Raw genomic sequence first — 20,834 nt, 5'->3', positions numbered from 1 at the left:
ACACACAAAGTTAGTTCAGGGAATTGGTATGAACGAAGGCAGGAAGAAAATACAGCCCAATGATTGATACATACTGACATGTACACCACTTCCAAATCACCTTGAGGGGATATACCCAGACGCCGCTACTATCCAATGCCTGTTGTTTTTTAATTAGTCACATCCGGCACTGGTATGGAATGCAGTGACATCAAAGAGCAGAGTCAGTCAGTGCTGTATTCAGCTTCTGACTGGTTGGTACACATCAATAATTAATCAATGACGAGGAGGTGTGGTGGCTGATTGTGTTCTATTCACTCTGTTTTAAACACAGAGAGAACTTGATCATAACAGGAAGTCTCTCTCCACAGCCTCCATGTTTGAAGCAGCAGTCTGCTGACTGAGGAAAACAAGTGCTCATTATGGCCTGAGTTCCAAGGCTGCGAGAACCAGATCAAAGACCCAGGCCTGCTGGATTACAGAGGAGATAGCACAAACAGCAGAGGTCCAAAACACAGTCTCAAGCATGCGCACGTACACAGGGGTGGCACGCAACAATCACACACAAGCAAACAAACGCATAGGTCGTAAACACACACGCATCCACACACAAACACGTAGTCTTTTGGTTGTGTGTGCGCGCGCGCGCGTGTGTGTGAGCTGATAGGGTTATGTAACCTGTACTCCATGAGGTTGAACACAGCTGCTTGATGAATTACAGCTTAGAGCATTTCATATCCCTCAGTCTCTCCTCTGGGCCTCTCTCGCTATAGGAACGTCTGCACTGGCTCTGTCTCAGTAGGTCTCCTCTTCCAACACACACACACACCTCTGAACACACGGTCCTGCAGAACTCAAACTGCAAAAGAATGCAAGAGTCGCTTCACTACACAAAAGCACAAAGAAAGAAATCCGCTAGCAGGAATCTATGCTGACATGTTTTTAATTTATGCGGCTAAATAGATTTTTTAACACACAAATACATTTAGGAACACAATAAAAGTATTTGAGGAATAGCGCTTTTATGATAAGAAATTACTAAAAGTGAAAGAATAAAATGTTTTTGTGGTGTTCCATGTTCAAACAAGTACAATGTCCTGTCAAATATTTTAGCCACTTAGGGGAGACAAAAATGTTCAGCTGCCCCTTGAAGGGTAACAGTGAGACTGGCATGTCTGTCTGGGAGAGATGAGATTCTCCCGTGTCTCTTCACTAGCAGTTGAGTTGAGCGAGCTCAAACAAGCTAACATAAAAACAACCTAGCATGTGAACAAAATGGTATCCATAGCCAAGAAACACAAGGACAAAGTCACTCAAGTAGACTCTATGGCGACACACTTCTAAAACAGCCAACGTACTTAGAAAAGAACTACAGCAGCAATTTATACGCTATAAATCAAAACTCATACTTGACTTTTTCAGTTTGTGAGTAAAAAGGTCGCACTGTAGAGCCCTGGTTCAAGGACAATAAAGCAGGTGGAAAACACAGAATGAGAGATATGTCTTCATGTGTTAACAAGCATCTCCTGTCCCAGTGTATTCCAGTGATGACTGGTGCTCTGTTCACCTCGTAGGAGCTGCTTAATGTCCTTGCTGGCGTGGGAGGTGGTGAACTGGTTCACCATGTCCAGGGCTGTCTGCTTGTACGTGTTACGGATGTTCACGTCTATACCAGCCTGGCAAAACCACACACAACGTTATTGTCAATCAGATGTGCACTGAAACACAGCAGCACATTCAACAATGTTCTCAAGTCTAATGCAGTCAACGGCAATGTATTGTACAGCCTATTCAATAAAACACTTCACTTACAATGGACAACATGTTACCAACTGTTAGTTGAATGTGGTAGAATAGTGATTGAATCAGACTAGTGAGGTTGATGTCCCTCCAGGTGTCTTACCTCCAGCAGCTGTCTGACCACCTCCGTCTTGCCGTAGAGGGCAGCCTCGTGCAGGGCAGTGCCAGCCTTAGTGGCCCTGTTGATGTCGATGCCCGCTTTCAGCAGCAACCTGAACCAGAGAGAAACAACACAGTACTACTTTAGTACAGATTCAAGATTACAAAGGCTGTTAACTCCAGGGTGAAAAGGTTTCTGCGAGGCAGAGCCATGGATGGAGCCAGCAGGACCAGATGCCAGGACAGTATATTATGTCATGGATGGAGCCAGCAGGACCAGATGCCAGGACAGTGTATTATGTCATGGATGGAGCCAGCAAGACCAGATGCCAGGACAGTATATTATGTCATGGATGGAGCCAGCAGGACCAGATGCCAGGACAGTGTATTATGTCATGGATGGAGCCAGCAAGACCAGATGCCAGGACAGTATATTATGTCATGGATGGAGCCAGCAGGACCAGATGCCAGGACAGTATATTATGCCATGGATGGAGCCAGCAGGACCAGATGCCAGGACAGTGTATTATGCCATGGATGGAGCCAGCAGGACCAGATGCCAGGACAGTATATTATGCCATGGATGGAGCCAGCAGGACCAGATGCCAGGACAGTATATTATGTCATGGATGGAGCCAGCAGGACCAGATGCCAGGACAGTATATTATGCCATGGATGGAGCCAGCAGGACCAGATGCCAGGACCGTATATTATGTCATGGATGGAGCCAGCAGGACCAGATGCCAGGACAGTATATTATGCCATGGATGGAGCCAGCAGGACCAGATGCCAGGACAGTATATTATGTCATGGATGGAGCCAGCAGGACCAGATGCCAGGACAGTATATTATGTCATGGATGGAGCCAGCAGGACCAGATGCCAGGACAGTATATTATGCCATGGATGGAGCCAGCAGGACCAGATGCCAGGACAGTATATTATGTCCTGGATGGAGCCAACAGGACCAGATGCCAGGACAGTATATTATGCCATGGATGGAGCCAGCAGGACCAGATGCCAGGACAGTATATTATGTCATGGATGGAGCCAGCAGGACCAGATGCCAGGACAGTATATTATGTCATGGATGGAGCCAGCAGGACCAGATGCCAGGACAGTATATTATGTCATGGATGGAGCCAGCAGGACCAGATGCCAGGACAGTATATTATGTCATGGATGGAGCCAGCAGGACCAGATGCCAGGACAGTATATTATGTCATGGATGGAGCCAGCAGGACCAGATGCCAGGACAGTATATTATGTCATGGATGGAGCCAGCAGGACCAGATGCCAGGACAGTATATTATGTCATGGATGGAGCCAGCAGGACCAGATGCCAGGACAGTATATTATGTCATGGATGGAGCCAGCAGGACCAGATGCCAGGACAGTATATTATGTCATGGATGGAGCCAGCAGGACCAGATGCCAGGACAGTATATTATGTCATGGATGGAGCCAGGACAGTATATTATGTCATGGATGGAGCCAGCAGGACAGATGCCAGAACAGTATATTATGTCATGGATGGAGCCAGCAGGACCAGATGCCAGGACAGTATATTATGTCATGGATGGAGCCAGCAGGACCAGATGCCAGGACAGTATATTATGTCATGGATGGAGCCAGCAGGACCAGATGCCAGGACAGTATATTATGTCATGGATGGAGCCAGCAGGACCAGATGCCAGGACAGTATATTATGTCATGGATGGAGCCAGCAGGACCAGATGCCAGGACAGTATATTATGTCATGGATGGAGCCAGCAGGACCAGATGCCAGGACAGTATATTATGTCATGGATGGAGCCAGCAGGACCAGATGCCAGGACAGTATATTATGTCATGGATGGAGCCAGCAGGACCAGATGCCAGGACAGTATATTATGTCATGGATGGAGCCAGCAGGACCAGATGCCAGGACAGTATATTATGTCCATGGATGGAGCCAGCAGGACCAGATGCCAGGACAGTATATTATGTCATGGATGGAGCCAGCAGGACCAGATGCCAGGACAGTATATTATGTCATGGATGGAGCCAGCAGGACCAGATGCCAGGACAGTATATTATGTCATGGATGGAGCCAGCAGGACCAGATGCCAGGACAGTATATTATGTCATGGATGGAGCCAGCAGGACCAGATGCCAGGACAGTATATTATGTCATGGATGGAGCCAGCAGGACCAGATGCCAGGACAGTATATTATGTCATGGATGGAGCCAGCAGGACCAGATGCCAGGACAGTATATTATGTCATGGATGGAGCCAGCAGGACCAGATGCCAGGACAGTATATTATGTCATGGATGGAGCCAGCAGGACCAGATGCCAGGACAGTGTATTATGTCATGGATGGAGCCAGCAGGACCAGATGCCAGGACAGTATATTATGTCATGGATGGAGCCAGCAGGACCAGATGCCAGGACAGTATATTATGTCATGGATGGAGCCAGCAGGACCAGATGCCAGGACAGTGTATTATGTCATGGATGGAGCCAGCAGGACCAGATGCCAGGACAGTATATTATGCCATGGATGGAGCCAGCAGGACCAGATGCCAGGACAGTATATTATGTCATGGATGGAGCCAGCAGGACCAGATGCCAGGACAGTATATTATGCCATGGATGGAGCCAGCAGGACCAGATGCCAGGACCGTATATTATGTCATGGATGGAGCCAGCAGGACCAGATGCCAGGACAGTATATTATGCCATGGATGGAGCCAGCAGGACCAGATGCCAGGACAGTATATTATGTCATGGATGGAGCCAGCAGGACCAGATGCCAGGACAGTATATTATGTCATGGATGGAGCCAGCAGGACCAGATGCCAGGACAGTATATTATGCCATGGATGGAGCCAGCAGGACCAGATGCCAGGACAGTATATTATGTCCTGGATGGAGCCAGCAGGACCAGATGCCAGGACAGTATATTATGCCATGGATGGAGCCAGCAGGACCAGATGCCAGGACAGTATATTATGTCATGGATGGAGCCAACAGGGACCAGATAGCCAGCAGGACCAGATGCCAGGACAGTATATTATGTCATGGATGGAGCCAGCAGGACCAGATGCCAGGACAGTATATTATGTCATGGATGGAGCCAGCAGGACCAGATGCCAGGACAGTATATTATGTCATGGATGGAGCCAGCAGGACCAGATGCCAGGACAGTATATTATGTCATGGATGGAGCCAGCAGGACCAGATGCCAGGACAGTATATTATGCCATGGATGGAGCCAGCAGGACCAGATGCCAGGACAGTATATTATGTCATGGATGGAGCCAGCAGGACCAGATGCCAGGACAGTATATTATGTCATGGATGGAGCCAGCAGGACCAGATGCCAGGACAGTATATTATGTCATGGATGGAGCCAGCAGGACCAGATGCCAGGACAGTATATTATGTCATGGATGGAGCCAGCAGGATCAGATGCCAGAACAGTATATTATGTCATGGATGGAGCCAGCAAGACCAGATGCCAGGACAGTATGTTATGTCATGGATGGAGCCAGCAGGACCAGATGCCAGGACAGTATATTATGCCATGGATGGAGCCAGCAGGACCAGATGCCAGGACAGTATATTATGTCATGGATGGAGCCAGCAGGACCAGATGCCAGGACAGTATATTATGTCATGGATGGAGCCAGCAGGACCAGATGCCAGGACAGTATATTATGTCATGGATGGAGCCAGCAGGACCAGATGCCAGGACAGTATATTATGTCATGGATGGAGCCAGCAGGACCAGATGCCAGGACAGTATATTATGCCATGGATGGAGCCAGCAGGACCAGATGCCAGGACAGTATATTATGTCATGGATGGAGCCAGCAGGACCAGATGCCAGGACAGTATATTATGTCATGGATGGAGCCAGCAGGACCAGATGCCAGGACAGTATATTATGTCATGGATGGAGCCAGCAGGACCAGATGCCAGGACAGTATATTATGCCATGGATGGAGCCAGCAGGACCAGATGCCAGGACAGTATATTATGTCATGGATGGAGCCAGCAGGACCAGATGCCAGGACAGTATATTATGTCATGGATGGAGCCAGCAGGACCAGATGCCAGGACAGTATATTATGCCATGGATGGAGCCAGCAGGACCAGATGCCAGGACAGTATATTATGTCATGGATGGAGCCAGCAGGACCAGATGCCAGGACAGTATATTATGTCATGGATGGAGCCAGCAGGACCAGATGCCAGGACAGTATATTATGTCATGGATGGAGCCAGCAGGACCAGATGCCAGGACAGTATATTATGTCATGGATGGAGCCAGCAGGACCAGATGCCAGGACAGTATATTATGTCCTGGATGGAGCCAGCAGGACCAGATGCCAGGACAGTATATTATGCCATGGATGGAGCCAGCAGGACCAGATGCCAGGACAGTATATTATGTCATGGATGGAGCCAGCAGGACCAGATGCCAGGACAGTATATTATGTCATGGATGGAGCCAGCAGGACCAGATGCCAGGACAGTATATTATGTCATGGATGGAGCCAGCAGGACCAGATGCCAGGACAGTATATTATGTCATGGATGGAGCCAGCAGGACCAGATGCCAGGACAGTATATTATGCCATGGATGGAGCCAGCAGGACCAGATGCCAGGACAGTATATTATGTCATGGATGGAGCCAGCAGGACCAGATGCCAGGACAGTATATTATGTCATGGATGGAGCCAGCAGGACCAGATGCCAGGACAGTATATTATGTCATGGATGGAGCCAGCAGGACCAGATGCCAGGACAGTATATTATGTCATGGATGGAGCCAGCAGGACCAGATGCCAGGACAGTATATTATGTCATGGATGGAGCCAGCAGGACCAGATGCCAGGACAGTATATTATGTCATGGATGGAGCCAGCAGGACCAGATGCCAGGACAGTATATTATGTCATGGATGGAGCCAGCAGGACCAGATGCCAGGACAGTATATTATGTCATTGATGGAGCCAGCAGGACCAGATGCCAGGACAGTATATTATGTCATGGATGGAGCCAGCAGGACCAGATGCCAGGACACTATATTATGTCAATGGATGGAGCCAGCAGGACCAGATACCAGGACAGTATATTATGTCATGGATGGAGCCAGCAGGACCAGATGCCAGGACAGTATATTATGTCATGGATGGAGCCAGCAGGACCAGATGCCAGGACAGTATATTATGTCAATGGCAGTGTAACAGTGATCCACCGTAGCTAGTCTGCTCAACATCCCACATCACATGAACTCACTGAGGTACCAGGGGGAAATTTGGAGAATTCACACTCAATTCCAGCTGCACAGACACACACACTCAAATATCCTGGTAGTGAACAAGGCAGTTAACCCACTGTTCCTAAGCCGTCATTGAAAACAAGAATTTGTTCTTAACTGACTTGCCTAGTTAAGTAAAGGTTAAAATAAATACAGCAGTAGATAAGTTCAACTTTAGGAATATTAGTGGGAATTTCAGAGCTCCCCTGGGAATGTACAGCATGGAAAGTTCACACACACACACACACACACACACACACACACACACACACACACACACACACACACACACACACACACACTAGGCAAGGGGAAGTGGGCATCCACACATGCCCATATGCAAAACGATTTGGTAACTAACTACCGCAAACCCATAACCCCTGTCTTTCCATGGCATTCCTGCTCATCAGCCAAACCAGAACCATACCACAACATCTCACAATGTATTTATTTATTTTAATTTTATTTCACCTTTATTTAACCAGGTAGGCAAGTTGAGAACAAGTTCTCATTTACAATTGCGACCTGGCCAAGATAAAGCAAAGCAGTTCGACACATACAACGACACAGAGTTACACATGGAGTAAAACAAACATACAGTCAATAATACAGTATAAACAAGTCTATATACGATGTGAGCAAATAAGATGAGATAAGGGAGGTAAAGGCAAAAAAAGGCCATGGTGGCAAAGTAAATACAATATAGCAAGTAAAACACTGGAATGGTAGATTTGCAATGGAAGAATGTGGAAAGCAGAAATAAAAATAATGGGGTGCAAAGGAGCAAAATAAGTAAATAAATTAAATACAGTAGAGAAAGAGGTAGTTGTTTGGGCTAAATTATAGGTGGGCTATGTACAGTGACAATGACCTCTGTCACAATCACACCACTTATCTATAAGTGGTAACCCAAAATAACAATACAAGACTGATTCAGACAGTGACAGTGATTTGCATCATCAGTTTGCCTCAACACTCACTTTAGTAAATAAGGCACGCATCTAACAAGAAGTCACTTAGAGCGAGAGAGGGAGACAGAGAGGAAGAGAGAGGTTTTTTTGGGGCTCAGTTGCCAAGCACAGAGCGATGACTCAGAAGACTGAGCCCTGAATTTTTAATGAATTTATTTGCAAATTATGGTGGAAAATAAGTATTTGGTCAATAACAAAAGTTTATCTCAATACTTTGTTATATACCCTTTGTTGGCAATGACAGAAGTCAAACGTTTTCTGTAAGTCTTCACAAGGTTTTCACACACTGTTGCTGGTATTTTGACCCGTTCCTCCATGCAGATCTCCTCTAGAGCAGTTTTGTTTTGGGGCTGTTGCTGGGCAACACGGACTTTCAACTCCCTCCAAAGATTTTCTATAGGGTTGAGATCTGGAGACTGGCTAGGCCACTCCAGGACCTTGAAATGCTTCTTACGAAGCCACTCCTTCATTGCCCGGGCGGTGTGTTTGGGATCATTGTCATGCTGAAAGACCCAGCCACGTTTCATCTTCAATGCCCTTGCTGATGGAAGGAGGTTTTCACAGTAGCTATGGTGTTCTTTGGATGCAACTCAGCATTCTTTGTCCTCCAAACACAACGAGTTGAGTTTTTACCAAAAAGTTATATTTTGGTTTCATCTGACCATATGACATTCTCCCAATCTTCTTCTGGATCATCCAAATGCTCTCTAGCAAACTTCAGACGGGCCTGGACACGTCTGGCACTGCAGGATTTGAGTCCCTGGCGGCGTAGTGTGTTACTGATGGTAGGCTTTGTTACTTTGGTCCCAGCTCTCTGTAGGTCATTCACTAGGTCCCCCCGTGTGGTTCTGGGATTTTTGCTCACCGTTCTTGTGATCATTTTGACCCCACGTGGCCAATTATCAGTGGTCTTGTATGTCTTCCATTTCCTAATAATTGCTCCCACAGTTGATTTCTTCAAACCAAGCTGCTTACCTATTGCAGATTCAGTCTTCCCAGCCTGGTACAGGTCTACAATTTTGTTTCTGGTGTACTTTGACAGCTCTTTGGTCTTGGCCATAGTGGAGTTTGGAGTGTGACTGTTTGAGGTTGTGGACAGGTGTCTTTTATACTGATAACAAGTTCAAACAGGTGCCATTAATACAGGTAACGAGTGGAGGACAGAGGAGCCCTTAAAGAAGAAGTTACAGGTCTGTGTAGGTGACCAAATACTTATTTTCCACCATAATTTGCAAATAAATTAATAAAAAATCCTACAATGTGATTTTCTGGATTTTTTCCCTCATTTTGTCTGGCATAGTTGAAGTGTACCTATGATGAAAATTACAGGCCTCTCATCTTTTTAAGTGGGGGAACTTGCACAATTGGTGGCTGACTAAATACTTTTTTGCCCCACTGTATAGAGACAGGGAGAGGAAGAATACCTCTCCCTTACTTGAACTTCATTATTCTCATCCTATTACAGATACTGTGCTTCAGCATCTCTCACTATCTCTTCCCATCTCCCCCCCCTCTCTCTGCCCTGTGGCTTCTAAGCCCCGGGGCAGTGTGCTGTTTCATTTCTCCTTAGAAACACAAAGGGGGACAGGCTCATCAAAGTCTCTCTGTCCCTCTGGTTTAGCTGGATGCTGAAAGAGAGAGCCCTATCCTGTTCTCCTCTCCTCCTTTGGGGCCGCACTGACTCAATAACCCACTGTTCATATCCCCCCTTTAATATCTCTACTACATGGATGTCTATGTGGGGCCAAAGTGGTGGAACCATGGGACCGGTTACAGCATGTATTGTGGTGACATAACCGTGTGATTGGACCACAGGGCATTGTTATGGAGTCATATGGCCACTGGATCATTATCAATTGAAACCAGTGAAAGCCTTGACTGTTTCCTTGGTAAGGTGGTTTGGACCAGGGAGGTGTGTCAGAGAAAGGGCAGACCACCACACCACAAATAGGACTCCTTAACACTAGAACTGCTAAAGCAGTCATTGTCACTGCTCATTCATGGTATTTATTACTCTGCCATTTAAGTCATGCCCCCCTCAGTCATTGACTTTTCTCAAATAACCCCGTGGGGCCTGCTCCACTCCTTCTCCCAACCGCGGTGCCTGCTCCACTCCTCCTCCCGACAGCGGGGCCTGCCCAACTCCTTCTTCCGACAGCGGGGCCTGCTCCACTCCTTCTCCCTACTGAGGGGCCTGCTCTACTCCTCCTCCCGACAGCGGGGCCTGCTCCACTCCTTCTCCCTACTGAGGGGCCTGCTCCACTCCTCCTCCCGACAGCGGGGCCTGCCCAACTCCTCCTCCCGACAGAGGGGCCTGCCCAACTCCTCCTCCCGACAGCGGGGCCTGCTCCACTCCTCCTCCCGACAGCGGGGCCTGCTCCACTCCTTCTCCCGACAGCGGGGCCTGCTCCACTCCTTCTCCCGACAGCGGGGCCTGCTCCACTCCTCCTCCCGACAGAGGGGCCTGCTCCACTCCTTCTCCCGACAGTGGGGTCTGCTCCACTCCTCCTCCCGACAGTGGGGCCTGCTCCACTGCTTCTCCCGAAAGCGGGGCCTGCTCCACTCCTTCTCCCGACAGAGGGGCCTGCTCCACTCCTTCTCCCGACAGCGGGGCCTGCTCCACTCCTTCTCCCGACAGCAGGGCCTGCTCCACTCCTCCTCCCGACAGCGGGGCCTGCTCCACTCCTCCTCCCGACAGAGGGGCCTGCTCCACTCCTTCTCCCGACAGTGGGGCCTGCTCCACTCCTTCCCCCGACAGTTGAAGGCGCTGTCCGTTGATAATCACCTCAATAACTGCCTCGAAACTGAACCTAAACTATACCGAAACTAATTTGACACATAACAACAGAAACAATAAATGAAGTAAAGAATGATGGGGAAAATTGGGGAGGGAAAGCGAACGATGCATAATTATGTCATCACCAATTGTGACTGAAGAACAGGCCATTCAATTGTATTGATCTATTCTAATTAGAATCTTAACTTTTTCGATATAGGGGGCGCTCTTTTAAATTTTGGATAAAAAAACGTTCCCGTTTTAAACAAGATATTTTGTCACGAAAAGATGCTCGACTATGCATATAATTGACAGCTTTGGAAAGAAAACACTCTGACGTTTCCAAAACTGCAAATATATTGTCTGTGAGTGCCCCAGAACTAATGCTACAGGCGAAACCAAGATGAAATTTCATACAGGAAATGCCCCAGATTTTGAATGCGCTGTGTTCCAATGTCTCCTTATATGGCTGTGAATGCGCAAGGAATGAGCCTACACTTTCTGTCGTTTCCCCAAGGTGTCTGCAGCATTGTGATGTATTTGTAGGCATATCATTGGAAGATTGACCATAAGAGACTACATTTACCAGGTGTCCGCCTGGTGTCCTTCATCGAAATTATTGCGTAATCTCCAGCTGCATGCACGTTTCCATTTGGTTCAGAGGAGAAAGGCAACTGCCACGAATGATTTATCATCGAAAAGATATGTGAAAAACACCTTGAGGATTGATTCTAAACAACGTTTGCCATGTTTCTCTCGATATTATGGAGTTAATTTGGAAAAAAGTTTGGCGTTGTAATGACTGAATTTTCAGGGTTTTTTCTTAGCCAAACGTGATGAACAAAACGGAGCGATTTCTCCTACACAAATAATCTTTTTGGAAAAACTGAACATTTGCTATCTAACTGAGAGTCTCCTCATTGAAAACATCCAAAGTTCTTCAAAGGTAAATTATTTTATTTGAATGCTTTTCTTGTTTTTGTGAAAATGTTGCCTGCTGAATGCTAGGCTTAATGCTTTGCTAGCTATCAATACTCTTACACAAATGCTTGTGTAGCTATGGTTGAAAAGCATATTTTGAAAATCTGAGATGACACTGTTGTTAACAAAAGGCTAAGCATGTGAGCCAATATATTTATTTCATTTCATTTGCGATTTTCAAAAATAGTTAACGTTGCGTTATGCTAATGAGCTTGAGGCTATGATTACGCTCCCGGATACGGGATTGCTCGACGCTAGAGGTTAAATGATATGTACTCTAAATCATTCCACTGAATCACAGCAGTCTCATTAGTCTCTTCTGGGCTACATCATTACATCATTACATTACATTTAAGTCATTTAGCAGACGCTCTTATCCAGAGCGACTTACAAATTGGTGAATTCACCTTCTGACATCAGTGGAACAGCCACTTTACAATAGTGCATCTAAATCATTTACGGGGGGGTGAGAAGGATTGCTTTATCCTATCCTAGGTATTCCTTGAAGAGGTGGGGTTTCAGGTGTCTCCGGAAGGTGGTGATTGACTCCGCTGTCCTGGCGTCGTGAGGGAGTTTGTTCCACCATTGGGGGGCCAGAGCAGCGAACAGTTTTGACTGGGCTGAGCGGGAACTGTACTTCCTCAGTGGTAGGGAGGCGAGCAGGCCAGAGGTGGATGAACGCAGTGCCCTTGTTTGGGTGTAGGGCCTGATCAGAGCCTGGAGGTACTGCGGTGCCGTTCCCCTCACAGCTCCGTAGGCAAGCACCATGGTCTTGTAGCGGATGCGAGCTTCAACTGGAAGCCAGTGGAGAGAGCGGAGGAGCGGGGTGACGTGAGAGAACTTGGGAAGGTTGAACACCAGACGGGCTGCGGCGTTCTGGATGAGTTGTAGGGGTTTAATGGCACAGGCAGGGAGCCCAGCCAACAGCGAGTTGCAGTAATCCAGACGGGAGATGACAAGTGCCTGGATTAGGACCTGCACCGCTTCCCCTGTGTGTGAGGCAGGGGCGTACTCTGCGGATGTTGTAGAGCATGAACCTACAGGAACGGGCCACCGCCTTGATGTTAGTTGAGAACGACAGGGTGTTGTCCAGGATCACGCCAAGGTTCTTAGCGCTCTGGGAGGAGGAAACAATGGAGTTGTCAACCGTGATGGCGAGATCATGGAACGGGCAGTCCTTCCCCGGGAGGAAGAGCAGCTCCGTCTTGCCGAGGTTCAGCTTGAGGTGGTGATCCGTCATCCACACTGATATGTCTGCCAGACATGCAGAGATGCGATTCGCCACCTGGTCATCAGAAGGGGGAAAGGAGAAGATTAATTGTGTGTCGTCTGCATAGCAATGATAGGAGAGACCATGTGAGGTTATGACAGAGCCAAGTGACTTGGTGTATAGCGAGAATAGGAGAGGGCCTAGAACAGAGCCCTGGGGGACACCAGTGGTGAGAGCGCGTGGCGAGGAGACAGATTCTCGCCACGCCACCTGGTAGGAGCGACCTGTCAGGTAGGACGCAATCCAAGCGTGGGCCGCACCGGAGATGCCCAACTCGGAGAGGGTGGAGAGGAGGATCTGATGGTTCACAGTGTCGAAGGCAGCCGATAGGTCTAGAAGGATGAGAGCAGAGGAGAGAGAGTTAGCTTTAGCAGTGCGGAGCGCCTCCGTGATACAGAGAAGAGCAGTCTCCGTTGAATGACTAGTCTTGAAACCTGACTGATTTGGATCAAGAAGGTCATTCTGAGAGAGATAGCGGGAGAGCTGGCCAAGGACTGCACGTTCAAGAGTTTTGGAGAGAAAAGAAAGAAGGGATACTGGTCTGTAGTTGTTGACATCGGAGGGATCGAGTGTTGGTTTTTTCAGAAGGGGTGCAACTCTCGCTCTCTTGAAGGCGGAAGGGACGTAGCCAGCGGTCAGGGATGAGTTGATGAGCGAGGTGAGGTGAGGGAGAAGGTCTCCGGAAATGGTCTGGAGAAGAGAGGAGGGGATAGGGTCAAGCGGGCAGGTTGTTGGGCGGCCGGCCGTCACAAGAAGCGAGATTTCATCTGGAGAGAGAGGGGAGAAAGAGGTCAGAGCACAGGGTAGGGCAGTGTGAGCAGAACCAGCGGTGTCGTTTGACTTAGCAAACGAGGATCGGATGTCGTCGACCTTCTTTTCAAAATGGTTGACGAAGTCATCTGCAGAGAGGGAGGAGGGGGAGGGGGAGGAGGATTCAGGAGGGAGGAGAAGGTGACAAAGAGCTTCCTAGGGTTAGAGGCAGATGCTTGGAATTTAGAGTGGAAGAAAGTGGCTTTAGCAGCAGAGACAGAGGAGGAAAATGTAGAGAGGAGGGAGTGAAAGGATGCCAGGTCCGCAGGGAGGCGAGTTTTCCTCCATTTCCGCTCGGCTGCCCGGAGCACTGTTCTGTGAGCTCGCAATGAGTCGTCGAGCCACGGAGCGGGAGGGGAGGACCGAGCCGGCCTGGAGGATAGGGGACATAGAGAGTCAAAGGATGCAGAAAGGGAAGAGAGGAGGGTTGAGGAGGGTTGAGGAGGCAGAATCAGGAGATAGGTTGGAGAAGGTATGAGCAGAGGGAAGAGATGATAGGATGGAAGAGGAGAGAGTAGCGGGGGAGAGAGAGCGAAGGTTGGGACGGCGCGATACCATCCGAGTAGGGGCAGTGTGGGAAGTGTTGGATGAGAGCGAGAGGGAAAAGGATACAAGGTAGTGGTCGGAGACATGGAGGGAAGTTGCAATGAGGTTAGTGGAAGAACAGCATCTAGTAAAGATGAGGTCGAGCGTATTGCCTGCCTTGTGAGTAGGGGGGGAAGGTGAGAGGGTGAGGTCAAAAGAGGAGAGGAGTGGAAAGAAGGAGGCAGAGAGGAATGAGTCAAAGGTAGACGTGGGGAGGTTAAAGTCGCCCAGGACTGTGAGAGGTGAGCCGTCCTCAGGAAAGGAGCTTATCAAGGCATCAAGCTCATTGATGAACTCTCCGAGGGAACATGGAGGGCGATAAATGATAAGGATGTTAAGCTTGAAAGGGCTGGTAACTGTGACAGCATGGAATTCAAAGGAGGCGATAGACAGATGGGTAAGGGGAGAAAGAGAGAATGACCACTTGGGAGAGATGAGGATCCCGGTGCCACCACCCCGCTGACCAGAAGCTCTCGGGGTGTGCGAGAACACGTGGGCGGACGAAGAGAGAGCAGTAGGAGTAGCAGTGTTGTCTGTGGTGATCCATGTTTCCGTCAGTGCCAAGAAGTCGAGGGACTGGAGGGAGGCATAGGCTGAGATGAACTCTGCCTTGTTGGCCGCAGATCGGCAGTTCCAGAGGCTACCGGAGACCTGGAACTCCACGTGGGTCGTGCGCGCTGGGACCACCAGATTAGGTGGCCGCGGCCACGCGGTGTGGAGCGTTTGTATGGTCTGTGCAGAGAGGAGAGAACAGGGATAGATAGACACATAGTTGACAGGCTACAGAAGAGGCTACGCTAATGCAAAGGAGATTGGAATGACAAGTGGACTACACTTATCGAATGTTCAGAACGTTAAACTTACGTAGCAAGAATCTTATTGACTAAAATGATTGAAATGATACAGTACTGCTGGAGTAGGCTAGCTGGCAGTGGCTACGTTGTTGACACTACACTAATCAAGTCGTTCCGTCGAGTGTAATAGTTTCTACAGTGCTGCTATTCGGGGGCTAGCTGGCTAGCTAGCAGTGTTGATTACGTAACGTTACGTTAAAAGAAAGACAATAGCTGGCTAGCTAACCTAGAAAATCGCTCCAGACTACAAAATTGTCTTAGATACAAAGACGGCTATGTAGCTAGCTAGCTACGATCAAACAAATCAAACCGTTGTACTGTAATGAAGTGAAATGAAAATGTGATACTACCTGTGGAGCGAGGCGGAATGTTGACCGGGTTGTTGAAGTTCAATTCGGAAGACGTTGGCTAGCTGTTGGCTAGCTAGCTAGCAGTGACTCCTACGTTAAGGACGACAAATAGCTGGCTAGCTAACCTCGGTAAATTAAGATAATCACTCTAAGTCTACACACTCTAAACTACACAATTACCTTGGATACGAAGACAGCAAAGACAACTATGAAGCTAGCTAACACTACACTAATCGAGTCGTTGAGTGTAATAGTTTCTACAGTGCTAGTGGACGTTAGCTAGCTGCTGTGCTAGTGGACGTTAGCTAGCTGCTGGGCAGAAAGCAGTGTAGACTACGTTAGGACGACGAAATACGATAATTACGCAATTATCTTTGATACAAAGACGGCTATGTAGCTAGCTAAGAAGAAATTGCTAAGATTAGACAAATCAAACCGTTGTACTATAATGAAATGTAATGAAAATGTAATGAAAAGTTATACTACCTGCGGACCGAAGTGTAGATGCGACCGCTCGCTCCAACCCGGAAACGGGCTACTTGGAGCTACACCGTGAGAGCGTGCGTAATGAACATGCTGAGCGGCTTTCAATCTGGGAAAATATCTACATTGTGCAGAAGGTCAGTGTTGGAGACCTTACAGTGGCAAGGGGAGAAATGTCTCCATGGACAATTTCTTAACTTCACTGTCATTGGCAAACAATTTGCTTGTAAAGAAAACAAGTCTGGCTGGCACCATGAACAAAGTGAGACGGGAGCTCCCTACCTCTGCGCAAAATAAGGCACCTGCACAGCTGTTGTATTCCTCAACAGTGCTGAAGAATGACAAGACAACGGAACACAAAGAGAAAACCGGAGACTATTACGCACTACAACCAAACAAAGGTGTTAAAGTGTGTTAAGGCAAGTGACATTTATGAAGATTTAAGTCAACTGTTAGAACAAGGGATAACAGCTAAATGAAATCAAACTGATGCCATTGAAGATGCACTCAATATACGCTCGAGCTGACAATAACTGACGACTTTTGACTGCTGTCATATCAACACTTACAGTTGAAGTCGGAAGTTTACATACACCTTAGCCAAATACATTTAAACTCGGGTTTTCACAATTCCTGACATTTAATCGTAGTAAAAATTCCCTGTTTTAGGTCAGTTAGGATTTATTTTAGCTTTTATAGCCACCCCCTTTTCCCTCCAAAAATAACAATGGTCATTATAGCCAAACAGTTCGTTCTATTTTTGTTTCATCAGACCAGAGGACATTTCTCCAAAAAGTACAATCTTTGTCCCCATGTGCAGTTGCAAACCTTTTTATTATGGCGGATTGGCGCAGTGGCTTCTTCCTTGCTGAGCGGACTTTCAGGTATGTCAATATAGGACTCGTTTTTACTGTGGACATAGTTACTTTTGTGCCTGTTTCCTCAAGCATCTTCACAAGGTCCTTTGCTGTTGTTCTGGGATTGATTTGCACTTTTCGCACCAAAGTACGTTCATCTCTTGGAGACAGAATGCGTCTCCTTCCTGAGCGGTATGACGGCTGTGTGGTCCCATGGTGTTTATACTTGCGTACTATTGTTTGTATAGATGAACGTGGTACCTTCAGGCGTTTGGAAATTGCTCCCAAGGATGAACCAGACTTGTGGAGGTCTTGGCTGATTTCTTTGGATTTTCCAATGATGTCAAGAAAGAGGCATGGAGATTGAGGTAGGTCTTGAAAGACATCCACAGGTACACCTACAATTGACTCAAATTATGTCAATTAGCTTATCAAAAGCTTCTAAAGCCATGACATAATTTTCTGGAACTTTCCAAGCTGTTTAAAGGCACAGTCAACTTAGTGTATGTAAACTTCTGACCCACTGGAATTGTGATACATTGAATAATAAGTGAAATAATCTGTCTGTAAACAATTGTTGGAAAAATGACTTGTGTCATGCACAAAGTAGATGTCCTAACTGACTTGCCAAAACTATAGTTTGTTAACAAGAAACTTGTTGAGTGGTTGAAAAATGGGTTTTAATGACTCCAACCTAAGTGTATGTAAACTTCCGACTTCAACTGTATATTGATTATAATGCCACTGTTGCTTTTCCCTCGAGTTTCACTATTTCTCAGGGCCACTTCACGCTTATAATGATGTTTAGGTTACTGATGTTTTCATTATTTGACCATGCATATTGGTGGTTGGGGTATGTTTTGTGTACTTATAAAAAGAAGCTGTTACCGCGTCCAACACATACACTTTCTGTTTCATAGTTGTAACAAAGGAATTCCACTAAGAACATTTCTTGAACACTTGAATTTATTTTTTAAAAATGTGAGTATAGTGTACAGTAACATATACTAATGAAAATGCTATTGAGTTCTTTGAAATAAAATGGTATTCTAATGTTACCCAAGGCCGTCATAAACACAACCAAATTATTATGTTTGCGACAGCATATATAAAAAGTATGAATTACACTGTTAGAATGTTGCAGTCAGAATGACTGCTCATTAGCTTGAAGGCGGGGTCCATCGAGGCCCAGCAGTTCTAGTGTTAACAGTCTGGTCCCAGCTACTACTGATAAATCAGCAGCCACATCTCACTGGCAGATCTGGGTCACATTGGCAGCACTGCAGCCTCACACCAGAGAGCCTCCCTCTCCGTCTCTCTCTCCGTTTCTCTCCAGTGTCTTTCTGCATATCCATCTCTCTCGCTCTCTCAGCCTGGTGACAGACTGCTGCAGCTGTCAGTGAAACATGGGAACAGGGCTGCAGAGTAGACCCCCTCCTCCTCCCCTTCTCTATGGCAGGGCTCAGGGTGACCTGGGTGTCTGGTACTGGACTGTACCAGACACACTCTGATGTAGGTCTCCATAGAGGTACTAGGGGATTGGGACTGTGGCCCCTGGTGGATTAGACATTGGACAGGCCGTTTTATAGCCTACCAGCTAGTCAGAGTAGAGATCGGGGTACTAAATATATGGCTAGATCCACTTGGGAGAGAGAATAAAAACATACACACACCACAGTGTTCCAGAGCGAGGGTGTGGAGACAGAGCCATGTCTGATGGTTCTTGTCTTGTCCATAGTACCGTGGAGAGGAAGAGGAGGAGGGAAGGAGAGAGGGGCAGAGGGTAGACCCATGGGAACCATTTACTGTCCTGTTGAGTCTCCCAGCACACCAGTTACAGATCAGTGACTGTGTTAACCCTGTCAGACCCCTGTCCACCTCAGAGTAGGTGTTCAATCACAGAGACATGTACTGACCAACCATGACCAATCAGAGCCTTTCATTTAGTATGGGACAAATTAGAGGAATGACAGGCAGAGGACTAAGACCCACAAGAAAATATCAATCTATCAATGGGCAGTGTACACACAAATCATTATGGTCTGAATCGCAGCCTGACAAACGTGTACACAAATCTGCATTAAAACTTAACATCATTGACATCAATGCATGATTTATACAACACTTATTACACAATACGAGTTTTGCCTACGTTTCACAAGTTCAGATTGTGAAAAACAATAGGAAGTATCTTACCGGATGATGTCCTTGTGTCCATTGCGTGCGGCGAGGTGCAGCGGAGTGTTAAAGCCTGAGTCTGCAGGTTCCTTACTATTACCCTCTAACAGAGCCACCACCATGTTACTGCTCAACAACAGCTGAGCAACCTGACAGGAGGGAGGTCATAAAGCCATGGAGACAGAAGAGAGGAGAAAGGGAGAGAAGGGGGGGAGAAGGAGGGGTGATAAAGGTCAGGGTGATGAGTACAGACTTCAACTGTTACCAAACACATGTACATTTCATGCACTGTTAGGACAAGGGATAACGAACACACACAAGTTTGAAACCTTTAGGAGTCCTGTGATTTTACATGGGAGGACCCCACAGGGGAGTGTGAGGTAAAACAGGAGTGACCCAGGGGCATACACAACCCCACACATCTGGCAAACACACTGGATGACACCTCAACACTCACTGACTGACTGCTGCTGGTGGGAGACTGGTCTGGGACAGAGGACAGGAGGAAACACAAAGGGACAGAGAGGGAAAAGGAGGGAGAGAAATAGAAATAGGGAGGGCCTCGCCACACCCTGGCACCCCAACACAGCAGCTGATGCCCATAAACACACACACTACACACCACACACACACAGACACACACACACACACACACACACACACACACACACACACACACACACACACACACACACACACACACACACACACACACACACACACACACACACACACACACACACACACACACACACACACACACTGGAGCCAGTGTCAGCATTCTAAAGATATCCCATTCTAAATCAATCCTGGGGGACAATAGTTACAGGCTAACTCTCTCAAGTCTCATTTAACAAACACACAAGCACAAACAAAGCTGCCCAGCAAAACTTCCAGTAATAGAAGTTACAGACGGACTTGCCAATACTTCCTCTCCAGCCCACATCCAGATAAATAAGAATGAAAGACAAGGGGACTTTCCAGCCCAGTAGGAGAGGAGAGCAGCGTTCCCAATGAGTGTGTGTGTGTACTATCACTTCACCCTGGCTAGGTCCGGCTTCACACTGTCCTATCCAAACTAAACGCTGCTGCAGAACTATTTGGGACCAGGGACCTTGATTGAGGCAGCGCACAGAGTTTAACATACAGATAGATGGAGAGTAGAGAGGGAGAGAAAGAGAAAGAGAGAGAAATGGAGAGTAGAGGGAGAGAAAGAAATGGAGAGTAGAGAGGGAGAGAGAGAAATGGAGAGTAGAGAGGGAGAGAGAGAAATGGAGAGTAGAGAGGGAGAGAGAGAAATGGAGAGTAGAGAGGGAGAGAGAGAAATGGAGAGTAGAGGGAGAGAGAGAAATGGAGAGTAGAGAGGGAGAGAAATGGCGAGTAGAGGGGGAGAGAGATAAATGGAGAGTAGAGAGGGAGAGAGATAAATGGAGAGTAGAGAGGGAGAGAGATAAATGGAGAGTAGAGAGGGAGAGAGATAAATGGAGAGTAGAGAGGGAGAGAAAGAGAGAGAAATGGAGAGTAGA

The 20,834-nt window shown here is 47.4% G+C and overlaps 1 protein-coding gene across 8 annotated transcripts in view; it reads right to left on the bottom strand.

The window, feature by feature from the left end:
- LOC135555403 (caskin-2-like) overlaps positions 1–20,834 on the bottom strand; it is a 101,378-nt gene that overhangs the window by 14,948 nt on the left and 65,596 nt on the right. For all 8 annotated transcript variants that reach the window (XM_064987793.1, XM_064987794.1, XM_064987796.1 and 5 more), the window contains exons 7-9: positions 19,327–19,457; positions 1,883–1,991; positions 1,547–1,655 (exon numbers count right to left, since the gene is read on the bottom strand). In XM_064987793.1, coding sequence (XP_064843865.1) covers positions 1,547–1,655; positions 1,883–1,991; positions 19,327–19,457 — 349 coding nt within the window. The remainder of the gene's footprint in view (positions 1–1,546; positions 1,656–1,882; positions 1,992–19,326; positions 19,458–20,834) is intronic.

The sequence above is a fragment of the Oncorhynchus masou genome, chromosome 15 (genome assembly GCF_036934945.1).
Source record: "Oncorhynchus masou masou isolate Uvic2021 chromosome 15, UVic_Omas_1.1, whole genome shotgun sequence".
NCBI classification, from domain to species: domain Eukaryota; kingdom Metazoa; phylum Chordata; class Actinopteri; order Salmoniformes; family Salmonidae; genus Oncorhynchus; species Oncorhynchus masou.
This window is presented reverse-complemented; position numbering and strand designations above follow the sequence as displayed.